Genomic DNA, 23,068 nt, shown 5'->3' with positions numbered 1-23,068 from the left:
AGAGAGAGACCCAAAATAGTTAGTTGTGCATAATTGCCCCATTTTTTAGGCTAAAAGCTTTAACAAAGGCCAATGAGAAAAATATGGAATTTATGAAATTTAAAAACTCCCCTATTTTAGCTTTGCCAAAGCAGAACCATTGCTAAGGCTAACCTTTAAGGGCAGGCCAAAAATGACTCCACCTTCCAAGGAAACTCCATGTGGGGGAATGCATCATGAGTCATCCACGCACTTGAAATGTAGCTCTCGAGAACTACCAACATTCTTGGTGGGAATGGCCTCCCAACGGATTATTCCCCTATACATGAGGTATATGCATATGCGATACATTCCCGATGGGAATGGCCTGTTAAGGACCATTTCCCTGTACATAAAGATCCAGACTTAATCTCAGCTAGTGTCGGATTTGGTCTCTTTCGGGATGGGAATTCGGCCTCCCCTTTTGATGCGTTGCGAGGATATGCTGGGGCAGGAAATTTGAAGCCCTAGTCAAGCTATACCACGTGGCGATTATGTGCGCCATGTCATCACAATCTAGTGCCACGTGAGCAAAAACCCACCTCGCTCTTGTTGGGAGGCAGGCATTCGGGCGAGGAAAGTGGCCGGAATCCGGCTTGCGGTGACGGAGGCGAGGGGCGGATGCCCTACCGCAGCCCATTCCCAATTACAAGGAGGTTTTTAAAATTTTAAAAAAATAAAAATAAAAATAAATATATATATGGCTGAACGATAGGTATTTAGAGTAGAGTTCAACATCATCATCTTTTTCTCTCTCTCTTTCTCTTTTTTTTGTGTGTGTGCGTCTCTGTGGTGCTCTCTCGCTCGCCTTTCATTATCAGGACCTCAGTGCGCACCTCCTTACGGGAGGAGATCAGCATTGCAACACCCCCCGTGCCCATCCGCATCTTTCCGGTACATTTCAAGATTTGGAACTTTGGACAGGAAGAGCTTAAGAGCCAGAGCTTAGTCCTCAGACAGACTCAGCGCTTTGCTTACACAGAGGGGATCTTACCTATTGGCTAGGTTTTGCCCACCGTTGAGCGGATTCAGTGTGGAATAGCTTTCAGATCGTGTTGCAGCAGACTCCGTTGCCGGCTGCTCCTTGGAGCTGCGGCTCACCGTACATTTTTAGGTTTCCAACTGTAGGGTTACTGCCTTGGCTTCTTCTATCTTGGTCGAGTGAAGCGTCAGCCATGGGGAAAGGTGCCGGTCGTGGGAAGTTCAAGGGGAAGCCCACCGGTCGACGTCATTTCTCCACTCCTGAAGAGATGGGTATGCAGATTTTTTCGTACCCTGCGATAATTCCTGGCAGATGTTTTCCTGTAGACTTCCTTTTCCCCGCTGTTGATTTCCTGTGGATTTCAAAGAACGCATACGAGTGTGGATGGTGTGTAAAGCTTCAATTAACGATCCCTTCTGTACGCTTTGTCACTGACGTACGTGTTTATGCCTTTCCTTACAAATTTACTCGTGTATTCGTTTCAGCCTTCATTTTATTGCCTTCTGTAATTGAAGTCTTTGTCTGATCTGGTCTGTTTCTGGAGCTATTCTTTGCTTTGAAAGGCATGTAAGAGGGTTGATAACGAATTACCTTTGGTTATGAGGGTTTTTTAGCATAGGAGAATTAGGAAGCTTCATAAGGATTTGTCAAACTCACTGCTGGTCTTCCGCTACATGTGTAACTGCAGTCTGCAATCCCAGCATTAGTGATTTATGCTGAAACATATGACGTGTATTCACCTCAATCATGAGGAAAACCTCGGCAATGTTTGTGTGAGCGCGTCTCTCCTCTCTCTACATATGTACACACACACCATGAGGAAAACCTCGGCAATGTTTGTGTGAGCGCGTCTCTCCTCTCTCTACATATGTACACACACACACATACATACACACATACATATATACAAACTCACATACATATTACTGGTTAAATAGATGCAACAGTGTAATCCAAGGTAAAAGTGAACGTGCCTTAAATGCAGCGTGTGACAAAGCTGTTTGTTATACGTATAGATATCATCCCAAATTGCAACTAAGTTCTTGTTCTTTATTATTTTTACCATCTCATAATTTTGCCTAAGTTCGCTTACAATTTACAAACTCCCTCCCTTCCTTTGTTTTTTGTTTGTTTGTCTGTCATTTTTTTTGGTGTGCGCATCTTAATTTGTAAGATTGGATATATTCTATTCTTATGAAGGCATGTATCGACATGATCTTGGCCTTATGGATTCATGCTCAAGCAAGCTTATAAGGCAAATCTTGGCCAATAAGACACACAAACTTTTCATGATTGTATAGGCAATGTGTGCGTTTACGTGTATCTTATTTGTCTAGCATATATGTGCAATATAGGTTTTTTCAATCATTAAGGTACTTTAGTACTTTTTCTCTTTTTGAAGTGCTTTGATTTTCTCCCAATAGGCATTTTGACTTATTCATTGAAATCCATCCAGTTTTCTTTTAATGCTGATTGCTTGAAGGGGAATCTTTTGCAGCTGCGGGCACATCAGGGAGGGCTCGAGGTTTTAGTAAAAAGGTAATGTAACCTATGTATATCATGTGCCTATAGAACAAGTTGGAACTTTGAGACGAACAAGGCTTGCTTTGCTTGTTCGATGTTTAAGGATGATGCTTTAAGGCTTGTCATGTCTTTAAAGGTTGCACGATGCAGTTCTCGTACATGGTCTTAAAACGGATTCGTATGTGTGTGTGTGTGTGTGTGAGAGAGAGAGAGAGAGAGAGAGAGAGAGTATAATTGTTTTAAAATTCTCTTTAGGCCACTATTAAAGTATAAAGTGGTCATCCAGCATTAGAAAGCTCTACAAAGCTTTTTTATGCTGTGTGTATTGATGAACTAGTTTGTATGCCACCCGAGGATTTTTGCTATGGTGCCCCCAAAGTTCTTTTAGGTAGCTTCCAAGATTTGGGTTGGTTGTTCTAGTAGCTTTTTTAGGTTATATTGCTGTCACATATCCTTTTCTCTGTTGGGCGCTGATGACGTCAGTGGGGATGTCATAATAGCTAGTCCCTACTATGCGTGATGGAGTTTATGGTTTTCAATCTTATGAGTGACTCTTGTGAGATTGAAACTGCACTACGTTGTGTTTTTAGAGGATGAGTTTGGGAATGTTCCTGGATTTAGATGCTCGTTGGGGAGAGACTAAAATGAAAATGTTTAGACTTTACAAGCAGTTGTAGCTTGAATGAAGAGATTTTGGACTACCTTTTGATTAGCCTTCTCCTTTAGTGCTAGCCTTCATCATGGTTGAGTCTGCCCTTCACCTCCAGAGTGCTGACAGAAACTCAGTACGAAGACTTTGTATAAATGGATGCTCAAGTATGTGTGGGTGTGTGGATTTGTATGTGTGAGAGCATATTTTTATACTATGGTCTACACCCACCGTTGGGCGCTGATGACGTCAGTGGGGATGTCATAGTAGCTAGTCCCTGCTATGCATGATGGAGTTTATGGTTTTCAACCTTGTGAGCGACTATCATGAGATTGAAACTGCACTATGTTGTGTTTTTAGAGGATGAGTTTGGGAATGTTCCTGGATTCATCTAGGTATATGCTTTTGCCGTATTAGCGGACATGCAAATTTCACCTTGTGAAGTTTTCGTCCAAGTTGCGGCCTGTTGGTATTGTGATAATTCTTTCTATCTTAAATGGTGCGTTGCCCTATCAGCTAGATTTAGATTTAGATGCTTGTTGGGGAGAGACTAAAATGAAAATGTTTAGACTTCACAAGCAGTTGTAGCTTGAATGAAGAGATTTTGGACTACCTTTTGATTAGCCTTCTCCTTTAGTGCTAGCCTTCATCATGGCTGAGTCTGGGAATGTTCCTGGATTCATCTAGGTAGATGAGTTTGGGAATGTTCCTGGATTCATCTAGGTATATCCTTTTCTCTTTTGGGATCTTGGGTTGAGCCCACCGGCCCTTCTCCACCTCGAGTAGATGCGAGCTGGTTCTGATTTTGCACATGAAATGCCTTGTGTGTGTGTGTGTGTGTATCTCTCTCTCTCTATATATATATATATTTAAATAAATAAATAAATAAATATATAGAGAGAGAGATAGAGATAGATAGATAGAGAGAGAGAGAGAGAGAGAGAGAGAGAGAGGGGGGGGGGGAGGGAGTGAGTTTTTATTGTCGTCTTCAAAAGACCAACGGATCCACGAGTCTGAAGAAAAGTGGATACAATAGAAAAAACCTAAAGGGTGACACCCAAAGGCTAATATTTGGAACAAAAAAAAAAGAAACATGTAAACAGATACACCACAATGTATTTGTGGGAGAGTGTACATAGCATCTCATGTTAGTCTGCAAGAGACATGGAAGAGCACTAGTGAGAAACTAGTTGGTCACTGTCTACCTAAATGTCAGATCCTCTGTAACCTTTCTAGGGGACTAGGGCCATCAATTGGTTGAGGTAAAAAGTAATAATCTCAGCATAGATATTGGCTATGGTGAAGTTTGTGATAGGAGGTTGTGCATGGGTAGCTTGTTTGCGCCTCTCTCTCTTGTCTTCCAGAATTAGCTTGTCACTTTTTCCATGTTGAGCTTCAAATCATGTGTCTTATAGAAAGCTTGGAGTGTTCTAGATGTCATTGAAGGCTCTCCACATGAAAGGAGATTAAGGTGACATCCTCTACATACAAGAGAATGGGGACAGGCAATCTAGCATTATAATCGTGATCTAGAATTGCCTAATGTCTCAATCAATGTATTTAGCTCATAAATATACGGTCTAAACAATTGACAGTGAAAAAGGACATCCTTGCTTGCTCCCAATCAATACCTTCTTTGTCCACTTAATGGCCATCCACCGAACTCTTCCTCATACGTTTGAAAAGTCAAGCCGATGGCAATGTGTCGAAAGCGTCGATAAAATCCATCTAGCAGCAAAAACCCTCTGTTTGTGTGCCATGGCCTCCTCAGTGACTCCTCTCAAGGTGAAGACGTGGTTGTGTGATTAGTTCCCCGCAAACTTGCAACTTGGGCCTCGAGCACCGGAGCATAAATCTTGGATATGATCTATCCAATCACATAAAATTTTGGTCCCTTTGCCTTATGGATATGACGGTGGTGTTAAGGGTCCATGTGTAAGTGAAATGGGTACAAACAATTTTGTTAAATAGCTCCGCCATGATTGGGGCCAAAGGTACTTAATCCATATTGAATGTATTCATTACATAGTCCCTCATGATCTTTGGCTTGACCATTGAGTAGCTTTAGAGTTGCATGTTTGATGTCATTTGTGATGACAAGCGAAGAGGGAGTAGTAAATTCTCCTTGTTCTTGCGGGTGAAATCCCTAGATAGTATATTATCTCCGATCGAGACTTGATGTTTGATTGGCATTTTGGGTGTTGTTTCGGTTGGCATTCTTGATACCGTTATGTTTTGGACTTGTATTTGCTTCAAGTAACATAGGTTTTGTCTTTGAAAAAAAAAAGAAGTAACATAGGTTTTGTGGTTATTTGTACTTTTAAAGCGGCCATTTTTGCTTATAGAGACTAGGGAAAGTTCCAATTCTTACCTTATTTTATGTTTTTTGACCTCTGGGGCTCACCTACAGAGCATTGACGGATTCTTAGTACAAAGACTTTGTATGAATGGATGCTCAAGTATGTGTGGGTGTGTGGATTTGTATGTGTGAGAGCATATATTGATGCTATGGTCTACACCCACTATGGGGCGCAGATGACGTCAGTGGGGATGTCATAGTAGCGAGTCCTCGCTATGCGTGATGGAGTTTATGGTTTTCAACCTTGAGTGACTATCGTGAGATTGAAACTGCACTATGTTGTGTATTTAGAGGATGAGTTTGGGCATGTTCTTGGATTCATCTAGATATAAACTTTTATGATCTTCAAATGAACATCACATTCAATTGATAGTTGTTCCACTACTTGGGGCATATAATATTCAAAGATGGGATACGGAGGGATCCGGCAAAGATCCAAGCTATTCAGGAATGTCTAGAGCTGAAGACTGTGCATGAAGTCCGTAGTTTCCGAGGGCTATGTTCTTACTACATAAGATTTAGCGGATATAGCCTAACCACTTCATGACCTAACCAAGAAAAATGCAGCTTTCAGGTGGGGTATTCCATAGAAAAAAGCATTCACCACACTCAAAGAGAAGTTGGCCACAGAACCAATTCTGATAGTTCCTGATTTGTATCAGCCATTTGATGTGGATTGTGATGCCTGTGGGGAGTGTGTTGGGAGTCGGGACTGCATTGCATCAGAATGGTCATGTAGTGGCCTACGAATCCACAAAGCAACAACATACTCTAAAAGAAAGAGATCCTTGTCCTCTAGGTGACAAAGTAGCTTGTCCTAGAGTGCCCAATTCTCACCTTATCTCTCGTATGCATTTTGAAAAGTCTTTGAAGACCAGTGGAGGTCATGATGCATTTCTATTCATTTGATGGGTGTGATAAATGCAAGTCTGCATACGATTAGCATCTGTCTTTTTCGCGAGCTTTTATCTTGGCTGACTTCGTTTATACTCATGAAGAAGCAATATAATAATTGTATTTTTCCTTGTTCAATGATTCTACATCTGAAAACTAAAGTAGGCATTTTTAAATGTACATCGTGTGCCCACATGTAAAGGTATTTCAGAATATGTTGGTGAAGCTGCTCACTTTGGGATTGACAGGTTTGTGGTTTGCTTCTTGTGTCATTGCTGGGGTGTTTTTCACTCATGGGGAATTTATTCATCAGCGTTGCGTGATTCAGCATCTGAAGCAAAATTGTACAGGGATTTATATTCATGGTCTGCCCACATTTAGTAGTTTGGATGACTGAAGTAGGTATTCTATAATATTTAGTGCTAGCCTTTGTCACCGCTGAGTCTGCCCTTCTCCTCCAGAGTGCCAACAGAAACTCAGGAGGAAGACCCTTTTATAAGTGGATGCTCAAGTATGTGTGGGTGTGTCGATTTGTTTGTGTGAGAGCATATGTTTATACTATTGTAGGGCACTGATGACGTCGGTGGGGATGTCAGAGTAGCTAGTCAGTGCTATGCGTGATGGATTTTATGGTTTTCAACCTTATGAGTGACTATCATGAGATTGAAACCGCACTATGTGTTGTGTTTTTAGTGGATGAGTTTGGGCATGTTCCTGGTTTCATCTAGATATATTGTATAATATTTAGGCAAAAGCTGCTCATGATGAATGAACTGACCTGCATTATGGTAGGTTCTAATTTTGTTTAAATATGCATAAATGTTTCCTATTTGGAAATTTCTGGTTTATCTATGGCATACTTCAACTGAGTTTTCTTGAAAATTTTAAAGCTTTCACGTAGTGGACAAGGAACAATTGATGGCCATTGGTTAAGTGTGCTCTTAGGGGATAGTTAATGTCTGGGGGCAGTTTTTTTGTATGTATTTTCTCGTTGCTGAGTAGGATAGTGTTCTGTTACTGGATGGACTCCTTTTTTGGAAGTTATGGCTGTGTTGGTCTTTTGACCTGGATTGCTGATCTTGAAGTTTGTGTTAACGTAGGAGGATTGTCTTAGAAGATAGCATTCTGTGCCTTACTGGATGGACTTTATTTTTGGGGGATATGGCAGTATCGGTTCTTCGACCTGGTTTACTGATCTAGAAGTTTACATAATTGTCTTGGGAGATAGAAATTTCTGCTGTTCAGCTTCAGATAACTTGAATTCTGATTAATGCTTGTACTGCTTGTGGTTCTCTGTAAAGTATGGAAACTTAAGTCACTACTTGTTAACTTCTTACTGCTACAGCCTGAGGAAGTGGAGGAAGAGTCTGAAGTGTCCGAAGAAGAGTCAGAGGAGGAAGCAGAAGAAGGTGTGGATGTGGTAGGTTCTACACTGTTTTTGGGCCATCCACAGTAAATCTTCATCTACTGGTTTGGGTAGACTACTGTTTTGGCTTACATTTGTCAATACGTGGGTGCTTTCCAGTGGGATTGAATTTGAAAATTGGTCCAAGGTTAGCCCTTTCATAAGCTGCTTGTTCTTTTTCTGCTGCAGAAAAAGAAGGGAACTCAGGGCCTTATCGAAATTGAGAATCCCAACCTAGTCAAGCCTAAGAGTGTGAAGGCTAAGGATGCAGATGTGGGTCTTTCAAAACTTACCTTGCTCGTTGATTTATGCTTTTTTTGCTTCCTTTTGTTTGGGGGGGCATTGGGAATCTGGCAGGATGGGTTTTTTTTTGCCAAGGTACCGTGTTTGCTCATTGGAGCAAGAGATCTCACGGGGAGCAAAGAGCTAGTAATTTTTTCTTTAAGCCAGAACTAGCTAGTGCCTGTGAGAGTTGAACTGATCTTAGCTGCTGCAGATGCTGTATTTCTATAATTACGATTAGGTTGTCATTGGAACACTGAGAGTTTTTAAACGTGTTTGCATACACTCAATGCTTGTGCCGCCTGTTCCAAAGTGTCTAACCTCTTTATGATTTTGCATCATGCTTGACTCTTGTCTTGGTATGAACAGCTGGAAAGACCAGCAGAGCTTTCGAGACGTGAAAGGTGAAACCCTGCTTTCCCAATTCTTTGGATCCTCCTCCTTTTCGATTTTGTTGATGAAATACATGTGTATGCTTGCTGTGATTTGGTGCACCCTGGTTGGGAGCCATCTTCTGTAATGACCATTTTTCCAGCTTTTAATTGTCTTTGCAACTGCTTGTAATCAGAGAGGAGCTTGAAAAGCAAAGGGCTCATGAGCGCTATTTAAAGCTGCAGGAGCAAGGGAAGACTGAGCAAGCTAGAAAGGACTTAGGTTTGAATCTGTCTCTCAAAGCCTCCCCTGAAATAGTTAAAATGCGTACTCATTGCTGTATGTGAGTGTGGGGCCTTCTCTTTTCTACTCATCATGTGGGAATGTGAGTATTTTTCATTGTGAGCTGACTAAAAATGAGAAGGTTAGAAAAGAAACTAAATGTTAATTGGTATGTAAGGGCTTATGCGATTTGGTGCCATTAAATTAATCTAAAGAGATTTGTACGGTAAGGTGATATTTATTCCTAGGGTCTCTTGAGATCTTCTCTAGGTGTCATGCAGCTATCTATTCCCCAAAAGGCATCTAGAGAAGTATTATTGGTTCTCAATGACTTTAAAGAGCGAAGATTTTAATAACTGCGGCCTTCAAAGATTGAACATATTCAGTAGAAGTCAGGATTTCTCACTTTTTGAGGTTGTTTTGGAGGCTCAAGGGTCCCTTGTGGTTAGATTCATAATACCTCTGCAATGGATCATGCCACTAATAGCTTGTCTTGAGATATGAGTAAATGGGCAAATGGAAGGTTTGGAAATTGGAATGCTAGATTATGAGTAGTGTGGTGTGGACAACCTCTTGGGTTACTTCTCCCTCTTGGTAGAATGCTTTTCCCTCCTATGGTTAGTATTAGGGTTAGTTTCATGTATTCCTCCTTTTGGCTAGTCTTTGTAACACACCTCTTGCATTGTTGTTACAACTCCATGTTTTGGTCCGATGTGTGTCTGCATAATGGCTGACCAGCAGAGCTAGACGACATGTTCTTTGGCCTATGAATGGTCCTCTGGATGTCCCATTTGCAATGCCCTTTTGCTTTGCTGCCCATTGCATGGCACTACCGGCCTGGCTTGCAGCCCATGTGGCATCCAGTCATGGTTACCAAGGAACATCGTTTCCCCTTCTGGAACCGAGGGAATGCCGTTCCGTTAAGGGAGGACGGTCAAAATGTTCTGAAACATTGGGCAGGTTCAATACGCCAAGGGAACACATTCCCCCATTCCTGGAACACATTCCTATGCAGTCAATGGTCTTTAGGGGTTCGGCGCGGCGTGCGACTGGTGAAACAGCTGAAATTGCGCATTCAGGCCCATTTTTGTGCTCATTGCCTCTCAGCCCTCGCTCTAGCCTATACTACCAGGTCATCCCTCACAACATGTTCTCTTGCCCACTCATCCCTCACTCCAGTGGTTCCACTCTCTAATAGTCTCTCAGCTCAGCCCACCCCCAGCCCCCTTTTGCTTTCAAATTTGGTATATTTCCATGTGATTTGATGACATGTTGTATGATGTGGCGTTCCCGTTCCCCCATCTTGAAACGTGCTTGCTGTAGCCACTCACAATTATGCAATGCTCTACTCACTTCCCACGACTAACTAATGGCTTTGCTTGATTTTTTGCAATGCCCCCCACAACGTAAGGCAAGATGAATGGAGCAGCCTACTCTTGGTTGTAATCAAGGAGGAGGAAGAAGCGATTGATGGAGAAAGCAAGAAGACAAAGAGAGCAAAGGAAAAGGAGACTCCGTTGATGAGGAGGCAGGAGAAATAGCTACGGCAGCTCGTGGTGAAGGGGAAAGAGACTCCGTTGATGAGGAGGCAGGAGAAATAGCTACGACAGCACGTGGTGAAAGTCAAAGTTAGGGATAGTGAAAGAGAGAAAATTGGGGGAGTAGGAAGGGAAAGCAGGGGCTGAAGAGGCTGTAGAGGTCGACATCTCTGCTGTTTATACCACACGGCAAAGTCAACCAAACTCAATTTTAGTAAACCAGAACTTTGAACGCACCTGACTGAACATGAGTCAGCCTCCTTCTCGCAAGGGCACAATCCTCCAGTCGTGGAAGTCGATTTTCCTAGAGCTTCTGAATCAGAGTCGTCCTTCAGCAATGTCTCTGCCTTCAGGCTCCCACACCTGTGAGCCTCCTACTTGGGCTTTGATACCATGTTAGAAATGACCCAACAGAGGGTACATGCAGCGGAAGACTTATAGTAATGCCCAGGAGCTCACACAGTGTGCGGTGTGGGTGTGGAATCACAAACTTCTTTACTTATGCACATTCAGTAGATGTGCAGACTCATCAATAGACAATGAATTGGCCAGATAGAGAAACCACCAAAATATATATATTTCCGTCCAAAACTATGGACACAATACAAAAGAGACAGATCCAGAGTCCCACCAATGATGTGGTCCTCTGATCTTACCACAAGGTCCTTCTCCTATCTGCTGGCTATCTCTAGACTCCAGTCCGCGTGGTCCACCTCGAGCTTCTGTAGACTTTCCGTCCAGATCCCTTCCACCTTGCTGTCTTTGCACCAGCCTAGGTGGGCAGCTCTTCTAGCTCTCAGTCTGCAGCTCCTTGTCGCCTTCTTCACCTCCTGATATCTAGGCCCCAGATGTTGGGGTTAAGGCCTTGTGCCACCTCATATACATTTTTTTAATTACAGGTTACAGTGTGAACACGGTTCACTCTGAACCGGTTCCACCCTAATGCCTATCCTAATATGCTCTTGAGGGTTGTGGTGTGCCCTCGTCTCTGTATTCACACCCACCATTCCTGTGGTTAGTCTTACTCTCCTCCACGCGTTTCCGCTTCAACTGGTATCAGAGCAAGGTTCGGAGAGTGTGGTCGTTGTTGAGAGAGTCTCTCGTTCTATAGCGCGAAGCAAGCTTTGCGCACTCTCATGAAGCAAGCGGATTCTGGAGAAAGTCAGAGAGAGTCTTTCATCTTCGCCTATAGCTCGTGAAGCAGGCTTTACACACCCCCCATGAAGCAAGCTTTGCGCATGCTTTGCTGCCGCTTCCTGTGATGCCTTGCAACGGCTCAGACCGAAGAAGCTCGATGATTTGAACTCCTCGTTCGTGAGGTCCGCAAAGCGGGTGAGGCCCATCGCTTTGAAGATTTCGAAGCGTCTTTCTTCTCCGGAGCCCTATCAGCCACGTAGTGCTTGCCATGCCTTCCGTTCCAGTTGTCAAATAGCGGAGCCCTATCAGCCACGTTCCAGGCGTCAAATAGCGAAGCGTCTTTCTTCTCTGGAGCCCTATCAGCCACGTAGTGCTTGCCATGCCTTCCGTTCCAGGCGTCAAATAGCGCGGAGAGCCTGCTCTCTGGCTCGAGGTCTTCAGGGGAGTAAGGCAAGTGATCGGATGTCGCAAGTGCTGCTGCGCAGCAGAGCAACACACAGAGAAAGAGCGCCGAAGCCGGTCTGGTCTTCACTTTCTACGCTACAGGAGTGGATCTCCGTTCGAAAGAGAACGTCTACAGCTTTGCTCCTCTCGCTTCAACTATGGAGCAAACCATCTCATGGCTGGCCCATTCGACGAAGGTTCGATGAACCCCGCGTTTTCTTTTGGCCCGGCATTGGTCAGCTGGAATTGGGAGCACCACTGCATATTTTGGGCAGAAACTTGAGGATTGGGTGCACATCGTGGTGCATTCTCCGAATTTAGGAGAAATTGCATGCAAGAAATTTGGGGCTTTTGACGCTAGAGTGCTTGTACGCACTTGTGGGTGCCTATTTGACGTAATTTTCTTCAATAGACGCCAAAACAAAGGACTTTTGCTCAAATTGGTGTTATTGGCCGCTGTAAACAGTTTTGGAAGGGGATTTACATGTCTATGTGTCAAATGCAGTGACAAAAGACGAGATTTTGCAATCAGTTTTGGAGAGTGGACAACATTGCATTAAGTCACAGCACGTGACTTTAAGGCTCTTTGTGCCTTAGGTGTATTTATTTGCTTCTACTTCAGCTTATCATTATGTCTTCAAGCAACGAAGGCAACTACTGGAACATCGAGAAGTTGGAGGGGAATGCAAATTTCTCTTATTGGAAGAACCAAATATATAATGTGTTGGTCTAGAAAGATCAAAATATGCCTATCAAGTATAAAGGGATCAAGCCCGATGAAGTTAGTGACCTTCAGTGGGAAACCATGAATGAGAAGGCCAAGAGTACCATTCTTTTGACCATCTCAAAGAAGATCTACTTCAATGTAGAGAATGAAGCCACCGCTTACAGCATATGGAAAAAACTTGAGTCCCTTTTCGAGAGTCAGAGTGCAGCTAGTAAAGTGTTTTGGTTGAAGAGGCTTATGAAACTAAGCATGAAAGAGGGGACAGCCCTCTCACTTCACCTAAATGAGTTTCACTCTATATTCAGCCAACTCACAAATCAGAAAATGAATTTTGATGATGAGGTGAAGGCCATTTTTCTTTTGAGTACCCTCCCTGACAGTTGGGATACTTTTGCTACAGCCATAAGCAATTCAGCCCCTGCTTTCACAGGACTGTCATGCCAAGATGTGGAAAGCGCTCTTCTGCAGGAAGAGGTGAGGCGTAAGAATAGCAGTGAAAATAAGAATGCAAGTGCATTGGCTGTGGGCAGAGGTAGGCAGTAAAATAGAGGGGAAAACCAAAATAAAGGGAAATCTCGCAGTCAGTCCCGTCCTGGGAAGGACCTTGAATGCCACTACTGCCATAAGAAGGGGCATATTAAAAGGGACTGTTTTCAGCTGAAAAACAAAGGCAAGGATAAGGAAAGAAAAGAAGAGGACAAAGATGCGAAAAGAGATGCCAAAGACACCAAGGGCAAGGCTAAACTTGAGGAGCTCAATGCAATGATTAGCAGTGATGAAGATAATGACGATGTCATACTTGTTGCCTCCTCTGGTGATAGTTCTTTTCTTGTGGCCAATGTTGGCTCATATGCACAGGATTGGCTATTAGACTCAGGTGCATCCTATCATGTTACTCCTCATGAGCAGTGGTTTGCTTCGTATGATGCAGGGAAGAAAGGATGCGTGAAACTTGGGAATGATTATGCCTGTGACGTTGTTGGTATTGGGGACGTGCATCTAAAATTCCCAAATGGTTCTGAATTTGTATTGCACAATGTGAGACGTGCCACAGCTCAGGAAGAGCTTGATATCCACTGGGCAACTTGATGATGCAGGGTATCTCACCCAATTTGGTCATTCTATGTGGAAGGTGCTTAAGGGAAATATGGTTATTGCCAAGGGCTGCAAATCAGGCACCTTGTATCCAGCGTATGTTGAGGGTGTTGATACTAATGTAATCCATGTGACCGAGCAGCCACACACTTCATTGTGGCATAGCCGATTGGGCCATATAAGCCAGAAAGGAATGAAAATATTGTCTTCTTTGGGTTACTTGCCGAGACTTAATTTTTCTGATTTTTCAGCATGTGATCACTGTATTTATGGCAAACATAAGCAGTCAGCCCATAAAAAGGCTGGAAATGTTAAGCAAGAAGTCCTAACTTTAGTTACATACAGATGTATGTGAAATGCCCAATCTTTCTTTGGGCGGTGCTAAGTATTTTGTCACCTTTATTGATGATGCATCAAGGAAGATATGGGTCTATCCCATTAAGCATAAGAGTGACGTGTTCAAAGTCTTCAAGACTTGGTTGGCACTTGTTGAGAATCAGACAGGAAAGAAGCTCAAATGCCTCAGGTCTGATAATGGAGGGGAATACCTCTCAAGGGAATTTACTACATTTTGTGATGAGAAGGGGATAAAGAGGGAGTTGCCCGCTCCCTACAATCCTCCACAAAATGGTGTGGCTGAAAGGGCAAATAGGACCATTCAAGAGAGGACTCTTAGCATGCTCTCACAAGTAGGATTGACCCATGGTTTTTGGGCAGAAGCTGTTAAGACAGCAGTACATCTCATCAATAGGTCACCCAACCGGGCCTTGGATTTGAAGTACCTGAGGAGGTGTGGTCCGGAAAGCCACCCTCTTACAAACATCTCAGGGTGTTTGGCTGCCAGGCCTTTATGCATATCAGAAGGGAAATACGCAGCAAATTAGACCCAAAGTCACGCAAGTGTATCTTTCTTGGGTATGGTGACAATGGAGAGATGGGTTACAGGTTGTGGGACCCTGAATCTCACAAGATTGTGAGGAGCAATGATGTGATTTTTTGAGAAGATAGGATGCAAAAACAGCCTATCAATACCATTGGAGTGAGAAGAGTCATTTTTGAGGAGGAAGGACCTTCAGCACAACCACAAAATGCCAATCAAAATGCTGTCCAAAATGGTCAAAATCAGCAGCCACCTCCGGCTTTTAATGCTCCATATTATCCTCCACAGGAAGAACCACAAATGCAGCCTGAGATTCAGCAAGATGTGCTTCCAGAGCAGGCTGTACAGCCCCAAAATATGCAGGAACTGCAAGTAAATCAGCCACCTAATCAAGATGGTTGGGTTAGGCGGAGCACCAGGGTGTCTCGGATGCCTGATAGGTTTGTTCCAGGGGTGAATGCACTTGATGATTACATCATGGTGACAGATTGTGGTGAGCCCTCGTGCTTTAAAGAAGCCATGAAGAGGGAAGACGCAAAGAATTGGCAGAAAGCCATGGCTTCAGAAATGCAATCTCTTGAGAAGAATCAGACATGGAATCTAGTGCAGTTGCCTGCAGGCCAGAAAGTCCTACCATGCAAATGGGTTTATAGGTTGAAGATCACTCCAGGGGATGCTAAGCCCAAGTACAAAGCAAGATTAGTTGCTAAGGGGTTCAAGCAGGAAAAGGGAGTTGACTTTGATGAAATTTTTTCTCCTGTAGTCAAGATGACTACATTGAGGACTGTTTTAGCTTTGGTTGCTTGTCAGGACATGGATCTTGTCCAAATGGACGTGAAGACGGCCTTCCTTCATGGAGACCTTCACGAGGATATTTATATGCAGCAACCAGAGGGATATCAAGTCAAGGGAAAAGAAGGGCTTGTATGCAAATTGCAGAAGAGTCTCTATGGACTCAAGCAGGCACCCAGAGAGTGGTATCACAAGTTTGATGCTTTCATGAAAGCACAAGGATTCAGACGGTCTGATCATGATCATTGTCTCTACACTAAGAAGACAAGAGATGGTAGTCTTCTTATACTCATTCTTTATGTGGATGATATGCTTATTGCTGGGAAGTCATCTATTGATATGAATGCCTTGAAGGCAAAACTGCACAAAACCTTCGATATGAAAGATCTTGGTGATGCAAATCACATTCTTGGTATGCGGATTGTGAGGAACAGGTTAAAGGGTTTACTCTATCTTTCTCAAAAAGAGTACATTGGCAAAGTTTTGGAGAGGTTCAATATGGATAAGGGGAAGGCTTTGAGCACACCATTGCCTCCATATTTGAAACTCAGCCAAAAGGACAGCCCTCAGTCAAATGATGAAAGGGCTAATATGGCCAAGGTTTCTTATGCTTCTGCATGTGGCAGTCTGATGCATGCCATGGTTGCTACTAGACCAGATATTGCTTTTGCAGTGGGAGTGGTCAGTAGATATATGGCTAACCCCGGTAAGAGGCATTGGGAGGCAATTAAGGGTATATTGAGATACCTTAAGGGGTCTCAAGATGTGTGCATATGTTTTGGCAAGCAAGATGCACAAGTGCATGGATACACAGATTCAGATTATGCAGGGCATGTAGACAATCGTAAGTCCACCACGGGCTACGTGTTTACTTTCACAGGTGGTGCTATTTCATGGATATCCAGGTTACAGAGATGCACAGCATTGTCCACCACGGAGGCAGAGTATATTGCAGCCACTGAGGCTTGCAAGGAGGCCATATGGCTTTCACGTCTGGTGGGAGACTTGGGTTTTTCAGGGGATATTCCTTCTTTGCATTGTGATAGCCAGAGTGCTATTATGTTGGCAAAGAATCCGGTCTTTCATCAGAAGACCAAGCACATTGATGTTAAGTACCACTTTATTCGTGAGGTATTGCATGACAAGTTGTTAGAACTTGTCAAAATCCATACTCATGATAACCCTGCTGATCTTTTCACTAAGACCTTGCCAGCAGAGCGGTTTGCACATTGCAGGACACTAATGGGTGTTGGATAGGCCTTGTACATTTTATATGTACTTGCTGTAATTCCTTTTTTTGGTTTTGAGGCACATTGCCTTCAGGTGGGAGGTTGTTGGGGTTAAGGCCTTGTGCCACCTCATATACATTTTTTTTATTACAGGTTACAGTGTGAACACGGTTCACTATGAACCGGTTCCACCCTAATGCCTATCCTAATATACTCTTGAGGGTTGTGGTGTGCCCTCGTCTCTGTATTCACACCCACCATTCCTGTGGTTAGTCTTACTCTCCTCCACGCGTTTCCGCTTCACCAGAGAGGGTTCCTTGGCTGCTCCAATCTGCTGGTTCCTGCTGCTGCAAGTGATTTGAAGTGAGGCCTCCAGGACCTCCTTTTATAGGGCCCCAAGGGCTGGTAAAAATACCGACCAGCCTGCAGCAGACTGGCCGACCAGACTGGTCGACCAGTCTGTGGCTGGTCCAGCCCTATAAGGGCTCACAACCCGGGGCTTTTATGGCCCAAACTTTTAGGGCCTTTGGCCCTCCATTCAAGGCAGGGGTCCAGCCTATATAAGGCATGCCTTCTGTCCACTGACAGCCATATTTGCTGCTCCACATCTGCGCCTGCACATCTTGCCATAACGGATGTGCACACTTTCCGAGCAAAAGTCTACGAGCAGAAAAGTCCGAGCGATAATTTTTGACACCAACCATGCTTGTATATTTCTCAAAGGAATATACAAATTCTTTTTTAATTTCTCATTTATGGAACCATATACTTACTTATTTTTCATTATAACCCTCATTTTAGAGAACATCATTTATATATGAACAAATAGTGAACACTTTAGAAACTGCTATAAATACCTCCCTACCATACTCTCTTTTGAGGATTATGGTAATTAAATCAATTTAAAAGAGTTTCCCTAATCTTTAGCAATTCCATATTTGAAGCTCTCATATAATAATGTATACCATATTCCTTATATAAGTAGGAAAAAGATATTGGAAACCTCATACTTGAGGCTATTATAATCAATCATAAATTAATCTCTAATACATTATCAAATATGGGAAGGCAAGGAACGAATTTTCAAAATATTCCCAATTCTCCAAACCTAAGTACTTTTAAGGAAATGTGGTCTCTATTGAACTCCTTCCTACCATAATATGAATTAGGGAGAAGTTGTAACTCTCATATACATCTTGAAATTTTTACTTTTTATCTTTTATAACTATCAAAAGTATAATTTTAAGCCTACCATTGCATAGATCATGAAATTTTGAACATTTTTTCTTTTTACAGCTCCTCAATTTGAGATAAGGAGCAAAAGTTATGACCCCTTCTGCGTAGGCTCTCCAAGGGTATTCCGCTGGCGGAATAGGGTTGGGGGGCAAGCTCTTCAAACCATATTCCTCTGGAACAATACACTTAGAGGGTCTATTAAAAAAGTATTATATTATTTTCTTAGGTCATCCTGAGGAACTATAAAGAGGATATTTGCTCAAAATTTCATGATCCAACCAATGGTGAAAGGAAGAGAAAGGATTTTTGAAAGTGATAAAATAAGTCACCACTTGGACATTATATGTGTATATTATATAAAGGTATATTTATATCTGTATCTATTTATTAGTATTTCATATTTACTTACATATTCCTTGAAATAATTTGGATTTTTTTGCTCCCCAAAAATGACTTGAGCCTAAATATTTTGACCCCTCCTACCTTTTGTCTGCTCGTCGCTCGGGGGTCTTTGCTCGGAAAATGGAAACCCCCCTGCCATAACTGTGCCTCTGCCAGGCCCTCTCCCAGTTCCGTACAAAGCCGTACACCGTGTAGATGTCAGCGCCATGTGCTCGCTTTTTATTCCGGGTTCCTTGTGTTGGCTACTGCTTCGCCTTTTGCTGCTGCAGATCCATCCTAGCTCCAGGTACCCTCCATCTCTTTGATTCTTGCCCACATGGCATCCAATCAGATGCCCATGTGACAGACACTCAAACCCTAGGTTCACCCCCCCAATGCTCTCCTCATATGGGGGCTTACAGATGGGGAGGTGACCTTTCCAACACTCTTTGGGCTCTCATGTGTCTCGCTGTAGAAGATAATATATCTATCTTTGTATGTCTCCAAGAAGCCCATCGGGTCAGACCAAAGGGTACCATTACAATTCCACACAGCCATTCTCAGCTTGCTTTGTGACTGTCATAATTCCCCTTCTTCCTTCTCCCCCTCTCCTTCTTCCCCCTCTCCTCTTTCTGCCCTCTCTCTGATAATCACCTTCCCGTGTCTGTAGGCTGCCCATTTCTCTCGTCATAACGCACCATCCCTTCCCTCCTATGCTCTTGCTGTAGGAGAAAATTGTGGTGCCCTTCAGCGTCGCCCTCATGCTCATGAGGGTGGATTTATCTGACCATGGGCCTTGCCGGTGCCTCTACCTTACCCACCTTCCAAGCTGATTCACAGCACACGCAGGGAGAGGGGGTGGGGTGCGTGGGTGGGAGGAGGCAGTGAGCTTCCCATTGAAAAGATTGTCACATGAAGTGTAATGTTCTATCAACTGAGACCAAATGATGTGGTCTCTTTGAATTTTTTTCTTAACTGGCTGAAGATTTTTTTCGGCAACCTTGCAGAGAGGCTCGCTCTTATAAGGCAGCAGAGGCTAGAAGCTGCAAAGAAGCGAGAGGAAGAGAAGGCTGGTAATGTTTCGCTTCTAGTTGAATGTTTGTTACTTTTCAATCTTATTATTAATCCAACTGAATTGATTTCTGTGCATGTTTTGGTGCAGCAAAAGATGCTAAGAAGGCAGAAGCACGCAAGTAACTGTGGATTTTATTATGAGTTTGGTGGATGGTAGCAGTGTCTGCCTAAAATATGCTGACTGCTTGTCAAGTCTAAAAATATTAATATGTCTTGGGGCAGCCATTTCTTTCAGGCTACATATGTGTTAGAATGCAGTTGATGCTTTTTTTGGGGGGGCTGGGAGGGTGGGGGTTGAATTCGTTCTTGGGTGTCAAAACCTGTCACCATTCAAAGGAAGCCACTATTGAAATATCAATGAATTAAAAATCGTATCTGAACTTGAATTTGGCAGTCAGATTCAGTTTTTTCAAAAATGTTTCCAAGGGTGCATTTTTGAAGACACAATCTGTTAGCCATGTATATATGTTGTTAGATCGTTAGTTGCTGTGTTTTGTTACAACTTTTCCATGGCAGGGAAATTGTTTCCTAGACTGTCTAGTGTGTCTAGATTTAAGTCCCTACCCCCGAATTATCGTTCTTTGTTTTACCAAGCAGAATTGAGGAAGAAATAAAAAAATCTTATCATGCATGCATGCACATAAATAGCAGTATTTGGCATAAGACAATTTGAGTCATCCTGTTGTATGTATGCAATTTTACATTGTACTAAATTCGACAAGCAATCTTTTTTAGATTGTATATGTAAAAGAGCTGGATTTGGAATCTGAAAGTTCTCCTGTTTGAGTCAGAGAACTTGTTGTAGACGGCTCTATGGTACGGCTGTATGGTAAAAATGTTAACCTGGTAGACCTTTTTACAAACTGAGTTGCTGATTCAGAAATTAGGTGTGCAACGTAGAGATGGGAGATCTTATCTATTAGCTTATTTTTCATTAAAACTTAACGTTGAAAGCATCTAGTACAGCGTTTAGAATAGTGTTATGGTATCTCGCCTGCCTCTCCTATTTCCTAGCTATGGTTTTACCACCCCTATTTGCATGTTTCAGTATTTCAAAGTCGGCTCCTTTTTGTATGTAGTGCATTCTTGGTCATGAATATCAAGATTTCTTAAATAACGGATATAGCTTCAAGTTAAATATAAGGTTGATAGTGTCCTTTTTGAAAATCTTTGTCAAGAATCCTTGCTTCCATATTACTTTAGAGTTTGAGGCTTACTTGTTAGGGTTTTAGGCTCACTTGTTTCCAACTCGGGGCTCATTTTCATATGGGTTTTAGGTTCATGTTGAGTTTCAGGCTCTGAGCTTACCTTAGGTTTTGGGTTTTGGATTCACTTGTTCCATGTTTAGAATACGAGGTTTTGGGTTTGGGGTTCACTTATTTTGGGATTTTTCTCATTTGGGTTTCGGAGGCAATTGTTTCGTGTATCGATTATACTTACCTGTCTTATGTAAGGTAGTAATACGGTCAAGGCCTTCAGGCCTTATACACTCATATTGGGTTTTGGAGGCAATTGTTTTGTGTATTGATTATACGCAAGTGTTCCATATAAGGTAGTAGTAGGGACGCAAAGTGTTGGAGGGATATATAGTAGAAAATGGGTTGACACTTTATAGTTTTTTCCTTGAGAGTTACGTGAGTTTTTCGCCAGTCACAATCTCAAAACATATAGCTAGTGGCTAGCATTTAACAATTGATGCATCCTTCATACAAAAGTAACAAAATACATTTTTGAGTAAAAGATAATAATGGAAGGTTAAGAAAGCTAGTGCCTTGAAAGCAACCACAATATTACATCAATTCTATGAGCCCATTAGTTTTGCGTTCAAGACTCCTATAAACCCATCTAAGATACGTGAAGGATATCCATTCAACATGGACCGCCAACCCTCCATTTTTGAACAAAAGATATTAATAGAAGGTTGCCTTTCCTAAAGAAAGCTAAAGCCATGAAAGAAACTATAGTAGTACTTCAATTCTGCAAGCCCATTAGTTTGGAATTCAAGATGTTTATAAGCTTGAATAAGATGCATAAACTTAGAGCCCATCAAAGTTAGGTGAAGGATATCCAAATAATCGTCTAATACTTCATCCATTTTTCTAATGCAACAATAGGGAGAGGAGGTATGGTTAGTAATCAATTGGAGGTATGGCTTCTTGCAAACACATTACTTTTAAAACATTTGCTTATTGCTCAAAACATTGACATCCACCTCAAAATGAGAGGATAGGAGAAAAAAATTGCTCATTGGTTTAGCGAAACGATTTTGTAATACAATGCAATAGAGTGCTATTGTAAATAGTAAAATACCACTCAACGTGAAGGCTTACAACCCCTTAATTTGATTTAGAATAAGTGTGGATTGATGCCTCCCTTATTTAATGATGAGGAATTCGACAACCAAAGGAGAGTTGATGTGGAGGCAAAAGAGCTGTTTGAATTGGCCATTGATGGGTAGAGGAAGGGAGGCAAAGATGAGGCTGATGAGGGTTGATGTGGCTTTTCGTGTATGGTAAGTTCTTCTAACCTAGCCTTGCTTGTAATGTCAACTTCTCTGGAGTAATATTGTCCATGTAAATGCAAGGTCGTCTTCTCTTCTTTGATGATCTCTTTTTCACATATTGTTCATTGTTTGTCTCCATGTGCCTAGCCATATTGTTTGTGTAATAAGGCAATGCACATCTTTAAGTATCATTATATATTAGTTCTTTCCGTAAGAATTTGAATTATAATTTTGAAAAATGATTGTCTTACCAAAAGTCTACATGAACAATGGGCTAGCCAAACTTTGGAATCCCTTAAGCTATGGATGTACAAGGCTCATTATCCCTAACTATACATAGATAGGCAAACCAACCATAAAATAATATCGAATTTCTATTAGTCTCAAGTAAGCATAGATTTCATTTCTTATCATTATATGAACAAATCTTAAATTCTAGCATTACATACAATTATCTTGGGTCATTTCTATGTCTCTAGTTCCAATAAATAATCTATTGGTTAGAAACTGCACCCATAACGTGCACATTAGCCTTTGCCCCTACCTCAATGGACCCACTTGCTTCAATAAGCATATCCAAAACCACTCCCTTGCAAAATGGGGAGAAGAAGAATTGCAAGAACAACTCACTCTTCTCCAAACTCTCTTAAGAGTTTGTTGCCATCATTGTCCATGCGCCATTTTAATTTCGGATAGAAGACGAATCCACACATTACTCCTCAGGTTCACCAACTTTTCTTTCACTTTCCTCTCTGTGCGTGCGTGCGTGCGTGTGTGTGTGTGTGTGTGTGTGTGTGTGTGAGTATTTTGTGACATAAAATGTAATCCACCCACCTATTGTATCTTGCATGCAAATGTTTAGCAATAGCTCATTTGCTCCGATTTACAAGTACGCAAAGAAAACCTCCTTCCGCACCCATACTCTCCTTTCCCTCACATTCTCTATAATCTTTGTTAGCTCATGGTATTCCATGCTCGGCTCTCATCGCAATGCTAGCATGAGATAAGGAAAGTAAACTAGACTTCTAGTTATTAGATAGCTCAACCCTCAAGGGGTGATGCAACTTTTCTAATGTCATTTAAAGCCTTTATCCTACAAAGTTTTGGTTGTCACCAACTGTTAGTGTGCCATCGTTGAACAATCATTTTTGGCCATTGTGCTATGCATTTTCTCATGTATCTCCCTTTCTAAGGCCTTTTCCTTCTCTAACAAGAGATCTTATTGCAATGAGAAAGAATCTTCAATTATCTTTTAATGTGTTTCA

General features: G+C 42.2%; 1 protein-coding gene across 1 annotated transcript; it reads left to right on the top strand.

Moving 5' to 3' along the window:
- Positions 1 to 753: 753 nt before the first annotated feature.
- LOC147881313 (28 kDa heat/acid-stable phosphoprotein-like protein) lies at positions 754 to 19,597 on the top strand. Its single transcript, XM_087369700.1, has 8 exons — positions 754 to 1,272; positions 2,499 to 2,539; positions 7,772 to 7,846; positions 8,021 to 8,104; positions 8,483 to 8,517; positions 8,682 to 8,767; positions 19,234 to 19,299; positions 19,389 to 19,597. The coding sequence occupies exons 1-8, from the start codon at positions 1,194 to 1,196 to the stop codon at positions 19,421 to 19,423; spliced, it is 501 nt and encodes a 166-aa protein (XP_087225826.1). The 5' UTR covers positions 754 to 1,193; the 3' UTR covers positions 19,424 to 19,597.
- The last annotated feature ends 3,471 nt before the right edge of the window (positions 19,598 to 23,068 follow it).

This window comes from Dipteris shenzhenensis, chromosome 31, assembly GCF_047967505.1.
Source record: "Dipteris shenzhenensis isolate YYH24624 ecotype China chromosome 31, Dip_SZ_1.0, whole genome shotgun sequence".
Lineage (NCBI taxonomy): Eukaryota > Viridiplantae > Streptophyta > Polypodiopsida > Gleicheniales > Dipteridaceae > Dipteris > Dipteris shenzhenensis.
Note: the sequence above shows the minus strand (reverse complement) of the source record. Positions and strands in the feature narration are given on the sequence as shown.